This window comes from Acartia tonsa, chromosome 10 (assembly GCF_053477335.1).
Source record: "Acartia tonsa isolate MP-2025a chromosome 10, ASM5347733v1, whole genome shotgun sequence".
In the NCBI taxonomy this organism is placed as follows: Eukaryota; Metazoa; Arthropoda; class Copepoda; order Calanoida; family Acartiidae; genus Acartia; species Acartia tonsa.
In genome coordinates, this window is record NC_137269.1 from 43724876 (window position 1) to 43748842 (window position 23967).

The 23967-nt window shown below is 30.8% G+C and overlaps 1 protein-coding gene across 1 annotated transcript; it reads left to right on the forward strand.

Moving 5' to 3' along the window:
- The first annotated feature begins 1644 nt into the window (after positions 1-1644).
- LOC145330830 (uncharacterized) lies at positions 1645-23957 on the forward strand. The gene is made up of 23 exons (XM_080175494.1): positions 1645-1694; positions 2382-2444; positions 2793-2888; positions 3423-3481; positions 3662-3693; positions 4244-4299; positions 4551-4656; positions 5299-5475; positions 5987-6063; positions 6661-6730; positions 7024-7084; positions 11163-11248; positions 11486-11586; positions 12468-12551; positions 12869-12919; positions 13358-13424; positions 13776-13845; positions 14144-14186; positions 14605-14676; positions 15264-15387; positions 22568-22674; positions 23037-23159; positions 23764-23957. The coding sequence occupies exons 1-23, from the start codon at positions 1651-1653 to the stop codon at positions 23840-23842; spliced, it is 1848 nt and encodes a 615-aa protein (XP_080031620.1). The 5' UTR covers positions 1645-1650; the 3' UTR covers positions 23843-23957.
- The last annotated feature ends 10 nt before the right edge of the window (positions 23958-23967 follow it).

The window sequence follows — 23967 nt, forward strand, 5'->3', positions numbered from 1 at the left end:
TAAAACTTCATACTATTGGAACTTTAAATTATATTATTTTACATAAAAAAAGAAAATAATTTAAATAACAACAAAATATATTTAAAATTCATATTTTCTTCAACTTAACCTTTAAAATTTGAAGATAAAAAATATGAAATATTGAAGTAAAACATTAAGGATTGATAATATTTTTTAAAGGAATAAAAAACATTAAATGTCGCAATATTGGCTAAAAATATTCTGAATTATTTATACTTTAAATAAAACCAATGTTTTTCTAACAAAGTTCTAAAATTAAATAAGAAATGGAAAAAAATGTAGGAATCTATTCTCTCTTCTCAAAAATGTATCTATTCTTATAATAAAAGTAACAGGATGTCTATCTGTTTGTCTGTATGTTTGCACTGAAGAATCTCGCTAATCGCTATACCTATGTGGTTCTCCTTTACAGGATAGTTTTTATAGGTCCTGGGAAGGTTTTTAACTATTTTGGAGGAGGGTACCACCACCCTCCTAAGAGAAATCGCCAATAGAAAATAATTCCCCCTCCCCTCAAAAAAAAATAAAATACTACTATTATCTTTTTAACTCTCATTGGTCGGAAACTGGACCCTTGACTTTGAAAAAAGCCAAAATTCTAAAATATACTTTATTAGTACAAAATGAAGGTGTTCAGTCCGATTCCAGAAATAATCCTGTAGTTCCAAATCCTCCATATCTCCAGCAATTTTTACTGGATTCTTACCTTGAATACTAAATTTGAATACTTGACAATAACTACTTTGATGAATGGGTATAAAATGAATGTTTAGGCAAATGTTATGTACAGTAAGATTTTTTAAAACCAATAACAGTACAGATATTTTTCTCTCTTTCCAGTATAGATTCCAAACTGATTGATATCCAATGGTTTAGAACCGTTTCTCAGGCAATTTGAAAAATCATTAATAGCATCGTATTAAAGACAATTTTCCACGAATATTAAAAGAAAAATCTTATTATCATATTTTTTAGATCCATTCCTAGCGAGGAATTTTTTTACGAGATAATTTCAGGAATTTTTCTAAGTATTTAAAGCTGATATTTGTAGATGAATAAAAATTATTGCCCTATCGTATAAAAATGTGTATATGATATAACTAAAAATATAGCTGAGGTGGATTCTCAAAAAAATTTGCCCCACTAATCGCTTATTGGGGCAAAATTGTTTTCGTGAAAAATCCACCAAAATCACATCAAAAATCTACAAAAATTAAACAAAATCATATGTTAATAACCCTTCTATGATTTTGTTTAATTTTTGTAGATTTTTAATGTGATTTTGGTGGATTTTTCACGAAAACAATTTTGCCCCACTAAGCGATTAGTGGTGCAATTTTTTTTTAAAGAATCCACCTCTGGATTGATCCTTCAATGTGCTCTCTTATGTACAATAGGAATCTAGAACTACTAAATTTATTCTAATATCTATACTAACAAATGATATACCAGTCTTATAAAAAGGTTTCCCTATATCTAAATAGTTAAACTTATCTTTTAAGTTAATCTATCTTCGCAAAGATTTTTTGCAAAAAGTTTAAGCAACTTTACTAAATATCTGATATTGCTAATCATGGTAGAATCTTCAGATTTATATAAAACTTTCATCTATTTTTTAATTAGGTGAAAATGTTTGGTCATTACGGGTTGTTTATACTACTAATGGTTTCTTTGTAAGTATGTTATTATTTTTAGATTGTTTATTTGAAAAGTTAAAACTTAAATATAAGAGGAGATGTACATTTCAGGAAGGGTAGGGACATTGAGCTGTTTATTACACTAGTCCCCAAAGTTTTATAATGATTATTTCATTTTCGTTGCCCTAAAATCTTTGGGATTTAATTTTTGATTGGTTTGTTCATTAAATTGAGTGTCAAAACGTTTCAACGACTAATAATAATCTAATTTTGTCTATAATGATTTGGGGTGTACATTAATTTATCGGCCATTGTCTTATCCCTGGGTAAATTTGTATTAACTGCACGTTTTTTAAAATTTGAAGTATTGATTTTATATTGTCATTTAAAAATGAAATTGAAATTGTAAAGGAATAAATATAAGTGCTTTAATACAAAGAACCTGTTGAGCATTTACAACTTCCCCCTCCACCCAATATTTTAAACATAAATTAAATATAAGGTAAGGGGTAGTTTTATTTCTATCCCCCCCCCCCCCCCAACTTTTTTTCAATCATGATCAATAAGCGCCTAATTATGAGCAGTTTGACATCACAAAAGCATTTGATAGTTGCATAAATAAACTAAATTTTAACACATTATTTAATTAGGTAATAAAATTTAAATAGATAGTTTTACATTATTATACAGTTAGCGATATTCTTACAAATTTGAAAAATTTAGGTTTTATAACGTTGATGGTAGTCCAATAGACGTTTATTTCCTAAACAAAGGATTTGACCTAAGGTAGGTGGAGTTGGTATTTTTATTCATTAAATCTACTGTTACTACTCGGTCTCTGTATAATGCTTGCTTACATGTAACACGTTTATTGGTCAGTTAGTTCATCCAGTAGGAGGGGAGGGGAAAGGGTAAAAAGATTCTTTTCCCAGTAGCTTTTCTCCTTTTTCTATCCCTTGCGGGGGCTCTAACTCTGCGTGGCCTATTTCATAACCCTGCGGGCAATCTTTAACATTTACCTAAATTAAAATACCCTATCAAACCTGCTACTTCGTCTTTTTTTTCCATGATCCAAAATTCTTATTTCATATGTATTATTAAATGGTTTTCTTACATTATATTCTACTTATTTAGAACTCAAAAGAATTATGACAATCCTGTGCTCGAATGTGTAAGAACTGATTATGGACAGTCCTTTAAGTTTCAACCAGCTATGACAATTTGTAACAGGTAAATTTCTATATGACAGTCCTTTTATTTTCAACCAGCTACTTTCAACTTTTTAAACAGGTATTTCTACTATGACAATTTCCAACAGGTATATATTTATATTGACAGACAGTTTAAAACCTTCATCTGACCATTACTATTTGTAACAGTTAAATTTTTAAATGGATAGTCCTTTTAGCCTTAACCATCAAAGTTTGCAACAGATTTTTTTTATATGGAGAGTCCTTCAGATCAAAATAATTAATTTTCATACGAACAGTCCTATGATTTGAGTTCAACAAGACTATCTACATTTGTTTAATTTTTATATGGACAGTCCTTTCTGTTCAAATTAGAATAAACATTTGCAGCAGTTAAATTTTGTGTGAACAATCCTTTTAATATAAATCTATGACTATTTGTAAAAGATAAATTTCATATGGACAGTTCTTTCAGTCTAAATTAACTAAGAGTAAGACTTTTCAAAAAAGATAAATTTTCTTATGGACAGTTCTTTTGATTAAGCATATTTAATTTTAATTTCATTGATTTTAGGGCACTACCTTTGGTGTATCAGAAACCATCACATAGATATGCCACCGGCTTTTCATTAGGTAAAAATTACATATACAATTGAGAAAAAAAATAGAATATTTTGGGATAATTAAATCTCCGCTTTTAGTCAGAGTTACCCCCCCCCCCCTCCCCCACCCCCCAGATGAGACTTAGCCATAAGTGGATTGAATTATAGCTGATTTTACATTATATTCTTTTTATCAAATACATTATTACAGGTCGCCTTAAAAAGGATAAGACAAACTTCGAGGTAAATACTTTTTTTGTTAGAAACGCGAGACATAGAGCAAATATCAAAATCTTTAAATTGAATTGAATTTAAACAAGGATGACAACATTCAAATGTAGCGAAGCATAAATTAATTATTGATAAGAACACGGACAAGGAGATTTCATGAGAATTTGTTGAAATCAATAATAGATTTTCAGATAAAAATAATCATGAAACCTCTCTCAAGTTTTTATATTTTGTATGATCATTGACAAACTGACAGTCAAAGTAAATTACACACTGGATTCTCAGGACAACTAAAAATTTTATTTTGATATTACTATTCTTAATTATTTTGAAAATCGAGCCTTCTATCTTAAAAAGCAGCCGAGAAAATCACAATATATCGTTACGGACTGACGGACGGACTTACAAATAGTATATTATACACTAACTTCATTACTAAGAAACATATTTCTAAAAAATATATATTTAAATTTAAACTTTAACTTTAAACATTACAATATCAATTACTGATTATATGTTGTATGTGATGCGCTGTTTATGGACATTAATTGTGCTTGTTAAGGAAGCAATTGTGTATGGAATGTGGAAAACTGGACCTTGGATTGGATATGGATCTAAGTAATATTTACACCAAAGACAATAATGTCCAAAAGAAGCGCTATAACAACAAGCTAACATTGTTTTTTGATTGTACAAAATCGACATGGAGCAATATATAGCTGGTTGCATTTTTGCCATAGAAAAAAATAAGTCCACACTTGTTTTACTTATTTGAAAGTTATTTTATCCAAAAATTACTGTTCATTTTTTTATTTTTCAAATATTTAAATAACAGCTTGGTATAATGGATGTAATAAAACTTGTTTTAGTGGATCTGACGTCCTGGATTGGTTGGCCCTGGGTACACATGCCCTGAACCTACAGACTTGGGAGCATTCTTGTGTCAGCATTAACATGTCCTCCGGCATAGTCAAGGTAAACAGTAGGGTAGGGCTGGATTCCGGATATCCGGCTGATTTCTAATACCGGATATCCTGAAATGGGTACAAATTCACTGAACCTACAGACCTGGGAGCATTCCTGTATCAGCATTAACATGTCCTCTGGTATAGTCAAGGTAAACAGTAGGGTTGGGCTGATTTCTAATACTGGATATCCTGAAATGGGTACACATTCACTGAACCTACAAACTTGGGAGCATTCTTGTGTCAGTATTAACATGTCCTTGGGAATTGTGAAGGTAAACAGTAGGGTTGGGTCGGATAACGGATATCCGGCTGATTACTAATACTGGATATCCGGTCTTGGGTCCACATTCACTGAACCTACAAACATGGGAGCATTCTTGTATCAGGATTAACATGTCCTTGGGAATTGTGAAGGTAAACAGTAGGGTTGGGTCGGATACCAGATATACGGCTTATTTCTAATACTGGATACCGGGTCATGGGTACACATTCACTGAACCTACAAACTTGGGAGCATTCATGTGTCAGTATTAACATGTCCTCCGGTATTGTCAAGGTAAACAGTAGGGTTGGGCCAGATATCCGGCTGATTTCTAATACCTGATATCTGGCCATGGGTACAAATTCACTGAACCTTCAAACTTGGAAGCATTCTTGTGTCAGCATTAACATGTCCTCCGGTATGGTCAAGGTAAACAGTAGGGTTGGGTCGGATATCCGGCTGATTACTAATACTGGATACCCAGTCTTGGGTACACATTTACTGAACCTACAAACTTGGGAGCATTCTTGTGTCAGCATTAACATATCCTCCGGTATAGTCAAGGTAAACAGTTGGGTTGGGCCCGATAATGAATATCCGGCTGATTACTAATACTGGATACCCGGCCATGGGTACACATTACAGAACCTACAAACTTGGGAGCATTCTTGTGTCAACATTAACATGTCCTCCGGTATTTTCAAGGTAAACAGTAGGGTTGGGCCGGATATCCGGCCATGGGTACAAATTCACTGAAACTACAAACTTGGGAGAATTCCTGTGTCAGTATTAACATGTCCTCTTGTAAAGTACAGGTAAACACCCAGCTGTTATATTTTACATTGAAATTCCAAGCTTCAGATGAAAACGTTGTCCGATACAGACAATAAATTACATTGTAGACAAATTTCCGATAAGAATATCGATCATACCAAACAATTATATTTTTTATTTTAATATTCGTAAAAAATTGTCTGTAATATGATGCTGTACATGATTTTTCAAAGCGACTGAGAACCGGATTCAATATTAATCGGTTTCCAAGCAATACTTGAAAATAGTTTTTTCTGTTAAGTTGGCACAAAACGGAGAGATAGTGTTCACTGGTTATGATGAAAAAGCTCAGACACTGTATCAAAGACTCAGTGAAAGGTAAACTATTATTCAGGATCTAATGGGATAAGACAATGGCCGATAAATTGATGTACATCCCCCAATGATAATAAACTAAATTACTGTTTCTGTAGATTACAATTAGTGGTTGAGGCGTTTGGACACTTAACTTTTAAACCGACCAATTAAAAAAATTCTATATTACAAAGTAGAACGATGTGCATCCGTTTTTCATCTTGCTGTGCTATCTGGGAATATATCTACTTGTCATATAAAGGCAAGGACGTTTTAAGAACAATTAATGTAAATTATTTCATTAACTTCCCCATTCCCTTCTTAGTATGTTGACAAAAAATGTCTGATTTCATTATTCAGGTGGATACCATTTTAGCATCTAGCGGCTCTGTATTCAAAGATTTAAAAAATAGTCTAAAACTATGATAAGACTCAAATAAAAATTAAATAGCCTAAAATCGGTTCCTATATAAATCGATTCAGAAGTAAATAAAATCTTAAGTTTCAGAAAAAGCTTCGGGGTTAACTAAACTGGATTCAATCTAATAATTTTTCATTTTAATATCCACGGTAAGGTGTCCATAATACGATGCGATAAATAACTGTTTTTCAATTTTCTAGTTTCAATGTTGCATCGCCCAGTTGTATTTGGAGACCTGATGGTTCTGGTTACATGTCTATTTATGGAAAGGTATGTGTGTGCTTTACCTTAAAGTACCTAAGTACCTAACAGACAAAAAAAGCCCTCCCTCCTTACTTTTTTTCTTCAAAAGAATTATGATGATAGGATATGTGCTCAAAACACATCTGAGAGAAGAGGCATGGTATTTTACATACCAAAATTTAAAACATTTTTGAGGGTTTAATATATCTGACCCCCCCCCCCCCCCCCAATAAAAAAAGGGAGATATGTAACTAAGTTTTTCTAAGATCGACTTCGACTATACCATTGAACATTGTAAAACTTGTTTAATTCATGTGTAGGTTACTGATTTCAATGTATATGGAAGAATATTAACAGATCAAGAGATGGTAGAAATAACAGGTTAAAGAGAAGCTACCTATAAAAAATGACGTCATACGATAAAAATTACCAATGATAGGCCAACAAACATACTAGATTACCAATGGCAGGCCGGCATACATTTTCATTGACTAATGTTAGACCAGTATGATGTCATTTTTATAGGTACTATAGGCACTTCGTTAAAAAGCTTACAACTTTTAAATAAGGGAAATTCCTTAAAATATAGGTATGCCATGCAGATATCAATCTCTTTTGATAAGTATACCAGACAATGTATATTTTTGAAGTTTACCATTGACATCAGAGACAATTTGTAATGTCAAATTTACATGTAAAATCATATTATGTTTGTGATTTAACCTCTTATATCTTGGAAATTCCTGAAAAAAGAGAACATTTGCATCCAATAATCTAAACAATAATTGCATATTAGAGAGAGAATGAGAAAAAGATAAATTTATAACTATTACAGACTATACAGACAGGCAAGTTTTTTTTAGTGTGGTTTCATAGTTGTTAAGGGGGTAATTTAATGCATTTATTAAAAATTTTGAGTGGAGTAAAATAAGAGATTTTAAAGTTTAAGTGGGGTAAACACACCTATATAAACCCCCTCCTCCCCTAACGTCTATTTAGACAGGGTAATAATTTTTATTTTCACGCACCTTGCTTGTAGCTAGTATTCATGTATAGGATGTAATAGAAGAATACCAGGAGACATCCTAGAATAGGATACTACTAAGTATTCATGTATAGGATGTAAGAGAAGAATACCAGGAGATATCCTAGACTAGGACACTACTAAGTATTCATGTATAGGATGTAAGACAATAATACCAGGAAATATCCTAGACTGGGACACTACTAAGTATTCATGTATAGGATGTAAGAGAAGAATACCAGGAGACATCCTAGACTAGGACACTACTAAGTATTCATGTATAGGATGTAAGACAATAATACCAGGAAATATCCTAGACTGGGACACTACTAAGTATTCATGTATAGGATGTAAGAGAAGAATACCAGGAGACATCCTAGACTGGGACACTACTAAGTATTCATGTATAGGATGTAAGACAATAATACCAGGAAATATCCTAGACTGGGACACTACTAAGTATTCATGTATAGGATGTAAGAGAAGAATACCAGGAGACATCCTAGACTGGGACACTACTAAGTATTCATGTATAGGATGTAAGAGAAGAATACCAGGAGATATCCTAGACTGGGACACTACTAAGTATTCATGTATAGGATGTAAGAAAAGAATACCAGGAGACATCCTAGACTGGGACACTACTAAGAATTCATGTATAGGATGTAAGAAAAGAATACCAGGAGACATCCTAGACTGGGACACTACTAAGTATTCATGTATAGGATGTAAGAGAAGAATACCAGGAGACATCCTAGACTGGGACACTACTAAGTATTCATGTATAGGATGTAAGAGAAGAATACCAGGAGATATCCTAGACTGGGACACTACTAAGTATTCATGTATAGGATGTAAGAAAAGAATACCAGGAGACATCCTAGACTGGGACACTACTAAGAATTCATGTATAGGATGTAAGAAAAGAATACCAGGAGACATCCTAGACTGGGACACTACTAAGTATTCATGTATAGGATGTAAGAGAAGAATATAAGGAGACATCCTAGACTGGGACACTACTAAGTATTCATGTATAGGATGTAAGAGAAGAATACCAGGAGACATCCTAGACTGGGACACTACTAAGTATTCATGTATAGGATGTAAGAAAAGAATACCAGGAGACATCCTAGACTGGGACACTACTAAGTATTCATGTATAGGATGTAAGAGAAGAATACCAGGAGACATCCTAGACTGGGACACTACTAAGTATTCATGTATAGGATGTAAGAGAAGAATACCAGGAGATATCCTTAGACTGGGACACTACTAAGTATTCATGTATAGGATGTAAGAGAAGAATACCAGGAGACATCCTAGACTGGGACACTACTAAGTATTCATGTATAGGATGTAAGAGAAGAATATAAGGAGACATCCTAGACTGGGACACTACTAAGTATTCATGTATAGGATGTAAGAGAAGAATACCAGGAGACATCCTAGACTGGGACACTACTAAGTATTCATGTATAGGATGTAAGAAAAGAATACCAGGAGACATCCTAGACTGGGACACTACTAAGTATTCATGTATAGGATGTAAGAGAAGAATACCAGGAGACATCCTAGACTGGGACACTACTAAGTATTCATGTATAGGATGTAAGAAAAGAATACCAGGAGACATCCTAGACTGGGACACTACTAAGTATTCATGTATAGGATGTAAGAGAAGAATATAAGGAGACATCCTAGACTGGGACACTACTAAGTATTCATGTATAGGATGTAAGACAATAATACCAGGAAATATCCTAGACTGGGACACTACTAAGTATTCATGTATAGGATGTAAGAAAAGAATACCAGGAGACATCCTAGACTGGGACACTACTAAGTATTCATGTATAGGATGTAAGAGAAGAATACCAGGAGACATCCTAGACTGGGACACTACTAAGTATTCATGTATAGGATGTAAGAGAAGAATACCAGGAGATATCCTAGACTGGGACACTACTAAGTATTCATGTATAGGATGTAAGAGAAGAATACCAGGAGACATCCTAGACTGGGACACTACTAAGTATTCATGTATAGGATGTAAGAGAAGAATACCAGGAGATATCCTAGACTAGGACACTACTAAGTATTCATGTATAGGATGTAAGACAATAATACCAGGAAATATCCTAGACTGGGACACTACTAAGTATTCATGTATAGGATGTAAGAGAAGAATACCAGGAGACATCCTAGACTAGGACACTACTAAGTATTCATGTATAGGATGTAAGACAATAATACCAGGAAATATCCTAGACTGGGACACTACTAAGTATTCATGTATAGGATGTAAGAGAAGAATACCAGGAGACATCCTAGACTGGGACACTACTAAGTATTCATGTATAGGATGTAAGACAATAATACCAGGAAATATCCTAGACTGGGACACTACTAAGTATTCATGTATAGGATGTAAGAGAAGAATACCAGGAGACATCCTAGACTGGGACACTACTAAGTATTCATGTATAGGATGTAAGAGAAGAATACCAGGAGATATCCTAGACTGGGACACTACTAAGTATTCATGTATAGGATGTAAGAAAAGAATACCAGGAGACATCCTAGACTGGGACACTACTAAGAATTCATGTATAGGATGTAAGAAAAGAATACCAGGAGACATCCTAGACTGGGACACTACTAAGTATTCATGTATAGGATGTAAGAGAAGAATATAAGGAGACATCCTAGACTGGGACACTACTAAGTATTCATGTATAGGATGTAAGAGAAGAATACCAGGAGACATCCTAGACTGGGACACTACTAAGTATTCATGTATAGGATGTAAGAAAAGAATACCAGGAGACATCCTAGACTGGGACACTACTAAGTATTCATGTATAGGATGTAAGAGAAGAATATAAGGAGACATCCTAGACTGGGACACTACTAAGTATTCATGTATAGGATGTAAGAGAAGAATACCAGGAGACATCCTAGACTGGGACACTACTAAGTATTCATGTATAGGATGTAAGAAAAGAATACCAGGAGACATCCTAGACTGGGACACTACTAAGTATTCATGTATAGGATGTAAGAGAAGAATACCAGGAGACATCCTAGACTGGGACACTACTAAGTATTCATGTATAGGATGTAAGAGAAGAATACCAGGAGATATCCTAGACTAGGACACTACTAAGTATTCATGTATAGGATGTAAGAGAAGAATACCAGGAGACATCCTAGACTGGGACACTACTAAGTATTCATGTATAGGATGTAAGAAAAGAATACCAGGAGACATCCTAGACTGGGACACTACTAAGTATTCATGTATAGGATGTAAGAGAAGAATACCAGGAGACATCCTAGACTGGGACACTACTAAGTATTCATGTATAGGATGTAAGAGAAGAATACCAGGAGACATCCTAGACTGGGACACTACTAAGTATTCATGTATAGGATGTAAGAGAAGAATACCAGGAGATATCCTAGACTGGGACACTACTAAGTGGATTTGGGAGGTCAACAAAATTTCGAAAAAAGAGGTATATCAAATTGTTTATAGCAGCGAAGCTACTCTATTGTTCGTCTGTTTATCTGTAAGAAATATAATGGGGCAAACATGAAATTCTCGCCTGCTGTTAAAGATAGACGGCTAAAAACTTTTTCTGTAAATTGTCTTCTTACCAATGAGCATCCAAAATATAATTTACTTGACGGTTTTCGGTTATGATACAAAAGACCATTTCATATTTCTTTTATTTGCATATATCTATTATTAGGTTCTTGACTTTGAAAGAGAAGTTTGTCCCATAAGAAATACAAGTATTCATCTTATTCCCCTGGCGAGGGTATATCACCCATTTATAGACAATGTTTGCAAGTAAGTTTGTCCCATAAAGAGATGGATTTAGACATTTTTTATGACGTCACATGTGACACTTTCCGTATCTTCAATGCATACAAGTATTCACCTCATACCCCTAGCGAGTGTATATCAATCATTTATAGACAATGTTTGCAAGTAAGTTTTATATTTTAAATTAAAAAATTAAGGCAGTGGGGGGTCATGCTCGCCAGGATTTTGAGGGAAACCACAAAATGTTTTTATTTCATTTTAAAGGAACAGCATATAGTGAGTTTATATATATTTTTAAAAGCGAAGCTTTTCTATAATTAGGGTCGGTCCGTCCGTACGTCCGTCCGTCCGTCCGTCCGTACGTCCGTACGTCCGTACGTCCGTAACGGATAGCTTTTTTCGTTAATTTAGGCATGTTAGAATTGTCCTATCGATTTCAAATTTTGCAAGGTGATTCCTTTAGAAGTTAGGTACGATTTAGAAAGCGTAGCAACTCTATAATCATTACCAAAATGTCCGTACGTCCATTTTAAACATGTTGATTTTTTTACTTTTTTAACAACAAATTTTTATGTTTTCTAATCATCCGATTGATCTGATTTTTGGTATATTGATTCCTGGGACAATAAAGTATAATGTTATAAGCGAAGCAACTCTATAATCAAGTCCTAAATATGTAAGTATGTCCATAAACATTATCCTGTATAAAGCAATTTTTCAACAAATTTACTTACAATTTTGCTTCAAATCTTTTACATTTATATTCTGATTATTCAGTTTTGACACTATATAAGTGTTCATGTCCGTTTGTCCTACCGTTTCAGTGCTTCGCTTTTATGGATGTTGTCATCCTTGTTTCTACATATATGTATACATACTTAATAATGTGATATTTTGCATTTAAGAAAACTTACTGGCCGACCTGCAACGTATGATAACAAGGAAGAATTTGACCAAATAGTCAGACACCTATCTGCTCCAAAAATAAGGTATATCTTTTTTCTTAACAAGCTAAAGCGAAGCTATAAAGAAGTAAGGCTTTTTTTTGTCTAAATCTTAAGATTTCTTTAATTGAGTTCTTAATTTGAGGAAAGCTTTACATAGGTCCTGTGATGGTTTTGGAATATTTAAATATAAACCCAGCCAAGTCGCTACTAAAGAACAGAAAGCAATTTGCAAGCAGGCAAAAACAGTCCCCACTACTTAAGCGAGGAAGTTGTCTTATTATACATGTAATACTTACAAATACAACTATTCCACACCCTAGGAGCGCAGCAGGCAATATTTATTTTAAATATAATTCAAGGGGGTCAGCAGAATGCATAACAGCCTTAGAAGACAACCAATTTGTTTTGAAGTAAGTCCTCTTTTTAAAGCAGAGCTTTTCTATAATTAAGCCCAGTCCGTCCTTCTTTTCGTTCAGTTAGTATGCATGTAAGTATGTCTTACTACCCCCCCCCCCTCTCTCCAAACGAAAATTGGGTGTGCCTATGAAATAGATTTTTTGGGGGGAGAGGGTAAAATCTAATATATTTCCAAAATTTGTTTGGAAGGTTATAAGGACATTGGGCTGTTTATTACACTAGTCGCCAATGTTTTATAATAACGTTTACATATTCATAGGCTTAACAACAATATTGATTGGTTGGTTCATTAAGATGAGGGTCCGAACATTTCAACCACTAATTGTAACATACAGAGGGTTAGTTTTGTGTATCATTATTGGGGATGTTATTGTTCATCAATTATACGACCATTGTCTTTAGATCCTTTTATTATTAATGTTTATGTCTAGGAGCTGGCTAGGCTCAACAGATGAGACAGAAGAAGGTGTATGGAGACATTGGCATAATAACCAAACTGTAATATTTTTTCTCTTAATTGCATCGTATTAGAGACAGTTTTTATAGGATAGTAAAATTAAAAAGCATAGGATTAATTCCAATTTTGTTGGCCTAGCAAAACAGGGGTTATTGTATGGTTATATGATTTTCAGTATGGCCTGGAACATTTTATTAATCCATAATTGAATCAGATCCTGATTCATACTGCTATTCTATAAACTTAAATTTTGTTAGAAAATTGGTGAAATGGTTATGCAATTATTTAAGAATTATGTCAATGAAAAATAAATAAATCTTTCTCAAAATATTTATGGAATTTATTAATTAAAGTTAAAATTAAAACTTTATCCTTTATTAATATTATGGCAGGTGTCCTATCTCCCCTGGTTACCTTCTCGCCCCTGGGTTGGAGCTACTAAATATAATTGTTTGACTACAGGTATCAAAAACTGATAATAATACTGTATTAAAGTTTATTATATCAAATTATAATCTTGGAAATATTAGACTTAAAAAGTTAAACTTGTTATGCCAGCTTGTAACTTTGGGGGATAATATTAAATATTAAATCTTGATTGCTATAAGTTTTTGTCAATAATTTTAATCTATGCTAAAGTTAATTTTGATTTTAATAATTAGTTTTGTTATAGACCATTGTCCCATCAGTCAGTAGTTTTTACACACTCCTTTGTATAGGGGTTTGAGTGACTTTTTATTTTTAATAACTTTTTTTTTAGAAATCTTGTTCAATGCTACAAATGATACACAAGTAGTCGTCAGGTTGTATAACAATATTTATATTTATTTATGTATAGCAGTTTTAAATCCATCTAGTTATGTAATCATTGATAAATTTCGAGCCTTAACCGTACACATATACAAACAGGGCTAGGGAAGTTTAGCTCAATAGAAAACTTGTTGCGTGCTTATTGACTTTTAAACTGTACACCCATTGCAACTACCTCCTATACAAAAAAATTTAGGTAAGTTTAGCTTAATAGAAAACTTGTTGCGTGATTACTAAAGGAGTAATTTTGTTGTGTATTTTCTCTAAAGTTACCGTTTAGTCAAATGCGCTTATTAAGTCAAACTGTTCTTAATTGTGACCATATGTAAATATATATATGTAATTGTCATAATTAAAAAACAGTAACACACAGAAAATACGCGAAAGAAATTATTTTTTGTATTTTGGTAGTGGTAATATTGCTGACGAGGAGTGTGCTACAAATCGTGTCTGTGGATTATGTCATGTTGATTCCTCGGTAAGGTAAGGTATATTTCAATTTTAAGCGGCTACGGTACTCCTTAATGCTCTAATGATTTTAAAGTAGGACCCACATCCTATTAGTCTTTTATAAGGATAACCCATTTAACAGGAAGGGAGGGGATATTGAGCTGTTAATTACACTAGTTTCCAAAGTTTTATAATAATGTTTTCTTATTCGTTTTCTTAACAACTATAGGAACTTTTACCGAAGTTAGATTATTTGGTTTAAAATGTTGAGTGTTCAAACGTTTCAACCAATAATTTTTATGTATAGAAGGGGAAATTTTAAGTGCCATCATTAGGGATGTACATTAATTTATCGGCCATTGTCTTATCCCTATATAAAAGTACTTTAGCTGTCGTCAGATGTTTTTTTTTTAATTTTTTCATAAATGCCTTTAGGAATTTTTAAAAATAATCTTTACTAAAAAGATATTTTTCAAAGATATGCGTCTGAACCAATATTCAAATTTTCCAATTAAGAATCATAATTAGGATTGCAAACTGCTTAGTGGCTACATCTAGATCTATTTAAATACGTGCGGCTCAATTTTATTATCTGGCCATTTTGTTTTTGTTGTTTTCAGGAAAGTTTATGTTCGAGGATTGTGTTCTGAAAGTATATTTGATACCATCTATTATCTCAATATTGGGGATAAAGGAGAAATTTTATATTTTGGTGAACTCTCTTCTATCGTCTTTTATGATAAGGTATTTGTTGCGCGATCTAGTGAAATGCGAATATGCAATTTATAGTAAAACACTAAACAATTAAGAAAAATAAAACCAATTCAAAATTTAGATAATTTATTACAGTAAAAAATATATATGAAATCACAAAATGAAATAGTATAGATGGTATAAATATAGATAAGATAAATAAAGATAAAATTCCCCTTCCAGGACTGGTTTTGAACTCCAGGTGTGTTAAAACTAAAAATAAACCAATTAAAATGCTAAAAAATGACTATTGTGATAAAATATAAAACATTGACCAGTAAAATCTTTAGGATGAAACCATAAAATAAGATAAAAACTGGACTAAAACTGGCATAAGACTTAAACATGCTTAATGACCAGATAAAAGAATAATATAATATCACTAAAAAGATGCGCCAGAATAGCAAGTGAAAATAGGTTAAAATTAGATAAAAACAATATTAGAGTCAAAATAAAAATCTGCATAAAATGGAACAAAATCCTACCTACAGATGCCTGATTTGGGTAAAAGAAACTAGAACACTAGACACTGGACTGCACTGTAAATCTCAGGAACGGCAGATACACTATGCCTAGGTTGCTAAATTATAAAAAGTAAAATTGTTCTAGATTATTCTATGTACTTAATATAAAAGAAAGATAAATAAAAATACATTAAGCAATCAAATCCATTTAATTACAACGAATATTGAATGTTTAATGCATATAAAAGAGATAAAATGATTAAAGTACATAAAATAACTAAAACTATAAAATAAAAGTAAAATAATAATTAAAATAAGATTAAAAGAGCTTGATCTCAATTGAAATCGATCAAGGAATAAAAAAAAATAAAGTAAAAGAAATAATCAACATGACATGATATAGTCAAGTGACTAAAATGATAAAAAGAAGAGAAGTGATCAAAATGACCAAGAATGATCAAGTGATTAAAAGCAAGTAAATCAATAAAAGAAGTGATCAAATTGACCAAGAATGATCAACTGATAAAGTATTCAATGGTACATTACTATTTATAGGCGAAAGAAATGTTATTGTTTTGAATTTAAAACTAGTTTTGATAATAAAGTTATTTACTGTACATGTGTACAGCGGTTTTCAAAGTTTAATTAAAATAATAAAATGATAAAATTAGATTAAAATATGATTAAAATAACCCATATAAATAGATAAAAAGTCGTTGGTATTTTAAAATAATAATTAAGAGAAAAAGGAATATCATATAAAAAAAATAGTTGAACTCTTTGTATAATTTAACATAAGTTGAGCTCTTTGTATAATTATAATAAGAAATAAGGTATTTTGATGAATTTCGGCAAATATAAAGACTATTGAATTTAATTCCAATGAAATAATAAAATTAAGCAATATTTATTTTGCATATCTTATTTTTTCACACAACATTGGCCCCAAAAAGGGATGCAAAATATATTGCTTTACCTGTTCTTTTCAGCAGATATAGCATCAGACGAATCCATAACATCAGAGAGCAAGTTCATCATGCATAAACTAACCATTGACAACAGTAATTTCAATATGAGGAATGGCAAACCTATCAAGACTATCTTGAAGATTAAGAGCAGCCAAGATAAATGAATAGAAACACATAAATCAATCAATTAAGGCAGTAATATCAATAAAAAGATCAGCAATACAATCAGGAGTGTTTCAGAGAATTTGATTAAGACATGACAAATAGAATGAAACAAAGAACACAAACAAGATTTAAGAGAATATACAACACATATCAATGAGAGTAAAGAACTAAAATGTTGATATAAACCTACAGTTGAATATTCAATTAATAAAAACTATAATTTTCAAGGCAAACCTAACAAATCTATTTCCTTGATAAGACTTGTTTATGCTAAAAAATAATTTTAAGTAAGAGAAAATACACATTTAAAAAAACATTTGATTAACTCCTATTATTCTTTGAATTTAAGAGTCAAATAAAATACTAAACAAAAGTAACAATTGCTTTGGTTAAATTCATTTTGAAACATTATATCACTCACTTCCTATAAATTTTGGGTAAATACAACAAGTATGTAAAACATATTACTTTAAATTGACATCCTTATGTTTGTGAACACATTTATTTTTATATCAATACCTTAAAATCCAAATCTTATTGATATAAATCCTTCTTTTCAGTAATAAGAATTAAGTATGAACAAGGGACTTTTAAAAATGACACAACAAGATAAGAACATTTCTGACATTAAAAGAGAAAATATCCAAAGTCTAAATATATGTACTATTTTATTTTATATTTTGAAATTGTTACATTTTTTTGACAATTCAAGGATAAAATAAATATCCAATGTCAAGGATAAAAGTAATATCCTTATTCATTTTTTCATTATTTGATTAAATCTTTTCGACACTTAAAGGATAAAATAAATATCCAATGTCAAGGATAAAAGTAATACCCTTTTAAATTAATATTGTTCATTATTAGTATTTATATGTTGACAACTTTGGAATAGGAAATTTAATATCTTTGCTCTGAATTAAAGAAATGTTCAAAAATATTGTAAAACCATAGAAAGCAAATTATTTCAATTAACTAAATTTCATACTTTAATTAAGATAAGTATTGTCTAAGGCAATCAATCTAACCCATCAAAATAAAATAAATATATTCACATTTTAAATATTTGTAAAGGAAAGCATTAAGTATGATAAATTATACTTATATAAGATATTAACACTGGGCTAGTTTAAGCAAAAATATGATAAAATGATTTGAAATTTAAAAAAAAAACATTCTCATTTTCTGTATTTATTATGACAGAACTGAAAAAAGAGCATTAAGAGAAAGGAATTAATATTGGTATGAAAATGATACCTATATAAGATATTAACACTGAGTTAGAATAAAAAAAATGTTAAAATAGATTTGAATATTAATTAGTTACAAATAAACATTTTCATTATCTGTGCTTATTATGACAGAACTAAAAAAATGAGTATAAATTGGTGCAGTTGCAATAGCAACATGATCAGGACAAGTAAGCTTCTCAATACCACTTTCTGACTTAAGTGAGGAAGCATAATCAAATTAGATATCATTCATTACTTGATATTCTATGCGCAGAATATTTTGAAAACAGAAATCTTTTTTTTTGGAAAAAAATCAAATAAAAAGTAATTAATTTGTTTTATTAAGTAAGCAAGACATTTTTAATGCAATCATTCTAACTTATTGAATGAGGTATAGAATGTAAAAATTATATTAATATTTGATTTGTCAGAGATAAGAATGATAATCTATGCTATTACAAGCTTTAGCTTATTAATACAATTTTTAAAAACTTTATTAGCAATATCTAAAAATGTGTTTGATAATTGTGCTGAATATGATAGAAAATAACCATGACATCAGATTACTGATATCAAGATCTTGAAATAATTTTAGCTTCTCATTAGCTTTAACAAAATCACTTTCTATTTTGATAAGTGAATTAAATAGACATCATTATTCATTTCTTGACATTCCACATGATCAATATTTTTGATAATATATAGATAATGTTGAATATTCTCCAAACCTTTTGTAAGGAGACTATTTGCAGTAAAACACATTTTACTGAATTTCAAAATGAAAAGGCAAATATTCTCATTTGCTAAGAGATTCGAGTCTGTAATTACAGACTTACCACTGGCCTCAAAGGAAGAGCAAAACAATAGACAATTAGTTCTATCTCTTATGAAGATAATTTCTGTATTTACATCTCCATTATCAATCAAAGGAAAGTCAAAATTGTTTACATGTGATTGATTTTCCAATTTTGAATCAATTTCCTTATTACTTTTTTCATGAGCAGAACCAATAATACAAGCAAAATCATTTTCAAGTACAACATTGCATGAAGAGTATAGAGAAATATCTAAACTAGCATTTAAAGAAGCTTCACTATCAGCAGAATCATTTTCAAGTACAACATTGCATGAATAGTATAGAGAAATATCTAAACTAGCATTTGAAGAAGCTTCACTATCAGCAGAATCATTTTCAAGTACAACATTGCATGAAGAGTATAGAGAAATATCTAAACTAGCATTTGAAGAAGCTGCACTATCAGCAGAATCATTTTCAAGTACAAAATTGCATGAAGAGTTTAGAGGAATATCTAAACTAGCATTTGAAGAAGCTTCACTATAATCATGGGAAATAATAAACAAATCATCATTTTTACTTTGGTCAGATATTTGGGGAATAAGACCCTCAAATATGTAATCATCAGAATTATTTGGTACATCAGAGGATTCTTGAATATTATTTGAATCAATATGTTTGCAATCAGAAGCAAAAAGTGGATCATTATTTAGACATTCAGAAGAAATAAAACCTGACTCATCTATCATGCAATCAAATGGGTAATCATTACCACAATTAGAAGTATTAATAGTACAATCAACTATCTTAGTAGCATTTGTATCATTTAAATCTAAATTATTGGCTGGTGTATTAATACCAGTATCAGCCTTATCACTAACTTCCTCAATATTTAGCATATCAACAAGCATTTTAAAATTACTTTTTAAAGAAGCCTTAACATCAATATGTATTGATTTATATATGTTATCATGGTCATCATATTGACGTGCTAGAGTAGTAAGTTGTATGGAAATATTTAGTAATTCTTCAAGGTCAGATTCACAAATTTTATCATACTTTTCATTAGCAATCATATCATTTATGAATTTTATGTGTACATTTAATTTTTCCTTTAACTTAAGAACAATGGTATGCGTCTTAAATGGAAATTGTCTGTTCATACCCCTACTGGGATCAGTAATAGAAGCTTTAATTGTATATGCTTCAATTTTACTTTTCATAAGTGTAAGGAAATGAGAAATTCCTTTTGAAAATTCATAATTTAATGACTGTAATACATCCATTTTGAATATTAGATTTTTCTTAATGTATATTTGTCAAACTATAAAATTGCATTTTATTTAAAAATTTACACAAAGGATAATAGTAACTGTAGTTTTAATGTTGTAAGATCATAAACGATCTGTAGTTTTAATGTTGCGCGATCTAGTGAAATGCGAATATGCAATTTATAGTAAAACACTAAACAATTAAGAAAAATAAAACCAATTCAAAATTTAGATAATTTATTACAGTAAAAAATATATATGAAATCACAAAATGAAATAGTATAGATGGTATAAATATAGATAAGATAAATAAAGATAAAATTCCCCTTCCAGGACTGGTTTTGAACTCCAGGTGTGTTAAAACTAAAAATAAACCAATTAAAATGCTAAAAAATGACTATTGTGATAAAATATAAAACATTGACCAGTAAAATCTTTAGGATGAAACCATAAAATAAGATAAAAACTGGACTAAAACTGGCATAAGACTTAAACATGCTTAATGACCAGATAAAAGAATAATATAATATCACTAAAAAGATGCGCCAGAATAGCAAGTGAAAATAGGTTAAAATTAGATAAAAACAATATTAGAGTCAAAATAAAAATCTGCATAAAATGGAACAAAATCCTACCTACAGATGCCTGATTTGGGTAAAAGAAACTAGAACACTAGACACTGGACTGCACTGTAAATCTCAGGAACGGCAGATACACTATGCCTAGGTTGCTAAATTATAAAAAGTAAAATTGTTCTAGATTATTCTATGTACTTAATATAAAAGAAAGATAAATAAAAATACATTAAGCAATCAAATCCATTTAATTACAACGAATATTGAATGTTTAATGCATATAAAAGAGATAAAATGATTAAAGTACATAAAATAACTAAAACTATAAAATAAAAGTAAAATAATAATTAAAATAAGATTAAAAGAGCTTGATCTCAATTGAAATCGATCAAGGAATAAAAAAAAATAAAGTAAAAGAAATAATCAACATGACATGATATAGTCAAGTGACTAAAATGATAAAAAGAAGAGAAGTGATCAAAATGACCAAGAATGATCAAGTGATTAAAAGCAAGTAAATCAATAAAAGAAGTGATCAAATTGACCAAGAATGATCAACTGATAAAGTATTCAATGGTACATTACTATTTATAGGCGAAAGAAATGTTATTGTTTTGAATTTAAAACTAGTTTTGATAATAAAGTTATTTACTGTACATGTGTACAGCGGTTTTCAAAGTTTAATTAAAATAATAAAATGATAAAATTAGATTAAAATATGATTAAAATAACCCATATAAATAGATAAAAAGTCGTTGGTATTTTAAAATAATAATTAAGAGAAAAAGGAATATCATATAAAAAAAATAGTTGAACTCTTTGTATAATTTAACATAAGTTGAGCTCTTTGTATAATTATAATAAGAAATAAGGTATTTTGATGAATTTCGGCAAATATAAAGACTATTGAATTTAATTCCAATGAAATAATAAAATTAAGCAATATTTATTTTGCATATCTTATTTTTTCACACAACAGTATTTATTATTTAATGTTAAACTGCGTCTGTTGGTTCATCATTGCATTAATTTAAAATCTCATGTAAAATGTTCCTTTAACGAATATCTCCAAAAAATTATGAACTTTAAAGGCTACCAAAGGCCAAATAGAAGATCGAATAGATTATGCTCGCACAAAAATTAAACCGACAAAAAAAGGCTTACAAATAATCTGGAATAGTCCATACTCGATTATGCACAGTTGTCTCGCGATGCTCATAAATGCGCCAAAATGACTTAAATGTGCGTTTTCATCAATAATGCTTTCCCTTCGCATCATTGGTTATATTATGTATTATTTATAGGCCTTCTTATGCTACTTAACACAGTGTGTAGACATTGCATGTAAGTTTAACCGTTTGGCATCTAGCAGCCTTTAAAGTTTGTAGATTTTTTGAGGTAATCGTTACCAGGAACTGCACTAGATTGTACTTACTGTAAATACCGGCAAGCTGTTTAAAAATTAGGTGGATGAAATCACTCATATTTTTAATATAAAAATTTAAAAGGAGAGAAGTGGTTATTTTATAAATACTAGCTTATTTTTTTTATGTCAGAGTAGATTAGGTTATATTAGATACTAGGTAAACCCTGCATATGCCACTCATTATTTTCAATTTACTTTAAAAATAAAGGGGGAGTTGGTATCAGTCCTCAACAGGCACTTTAAGAGAAAGCACTAATGTCCCATGTTTTGTCAGGTTAGTGATAGCTGGCATTGGTATGACCGAAAGGATAATACTAGCGTGGCTGTGTCGGTATCCCCTAGGGACTCTCTACTTCTGGGCGTCAATAACTTTCAATTCAAGTAAGAAATTCTTTTTAAACATAGAGATACTCTAGAGACATAGTCTCTAAATCATCCAATAGGATACCAGTAAAGGTACATTCCAGATATGTCATTGGTTGAGACTTTTTACAGATTTTGGTATAATTTTTTACTTACTGAGCTATGATAAGCATCATGTGTTTCTCAGCTGCTATTTAAAATAGGTGGATAAAAATTTTCCATAGGCTTACTATGATCTGACCACTAAGCATCGTCAATAATTCAGCTTATACCAACACATGCTACATGCATGATTTTTCACATGATGACTAACAACCGGTTCTAGTACAGTGAATATAAATTGGATTCGAAGCCATATGATTATCATTTATTTTCTTCAGAGGTGTAACTCAGGACAAATGTTTCAAAGAGGGGGATTCAACAGTGAAGAAAATTAAGTTCACAACATGTTTTCATAATCAGTTTACTTGTGATGACGGGGAGTGCATTGATATTGAACAAAGGTAAAATAGTTATTTATTGCATCGTATTATAGTCAGCTTTCCACGGATATTAAAATAAAAAATTATACGATTGAAACCAGTTTTGTTAGCCCAAGAGGCTGAAGGCCAGGGTTTACAAAAGTTATATTAATTTTATGATTCTTATTTTCATATTCATGGAAAATTGTTTGTGATATGAGGCTATACATGATTTTTTAGTAGTAGATTCTAAAATTATTAAAATGTATACTGGCATTGGTAATTTAGTCGGTGTATTGTATCATTGGTCATTTGTATTGTATGATGTAATTTTTTTTAATAGGCACTATTAATATCCTGACAGAATATTTGAAATTTTGTATTTTATCAAAAACAAAGGGGTTTGGTGTTCAAAGGGAAAAGATATCCATTTCCAGCTCAACTTCAAACCTTAAATATTTTCTGCAAGTATTATAAAAATAAATACTATTTTTGTTAACCTTCGGCCTCTTGGAGCTAACAGAACTAGTTTAATCATAAATATTTTCATTTCAATATCTGTGTAAAGCTGTCTATAATATGATGAGATAAATAATTATTCCAGATGTTCTGAATATTTTCTTTGAAACAGAATATTTATTTGCAGGTGTGACCAGACATCGAATTGCAGAGATGAATCAGATGAAGATAATTGCAGGAATAGTTACCATAATTTATATAGATAGATATTATTAAAACTAACATGAATTGATTTTGACGAAAAATCTATTCCCACAAAATTACTATCCCTACGAAATTACTACCCTTGACCATAGATATGTAATTAAACATAACAATACAAAAGGATAAT

Excerpts from the sequence above, each read along its gene's own strand:
- LOC145330830 (XM_080175494.1), top strand. The coding sequence starts at position 1,651 with ATGTTTGGTCATTACGGGTTGTTTATACTACTAATGGTTTCTTT. Across the intron at positions 4,300-4,550 it reads TGGATTGGATATGGATCTAA|TGGATCTGACGTCCTGGATT; the intron begins GTAATATTTACA and ends AACTTGTTTTAG. Across the intron at positions 11,587-12,467 it reads TTTATAGACAATGTTTGCAA|AAAACTTACTGGCCGACCTG; the intron begins GTAAGTTTGTCC and ends TTTGCATTTAAG.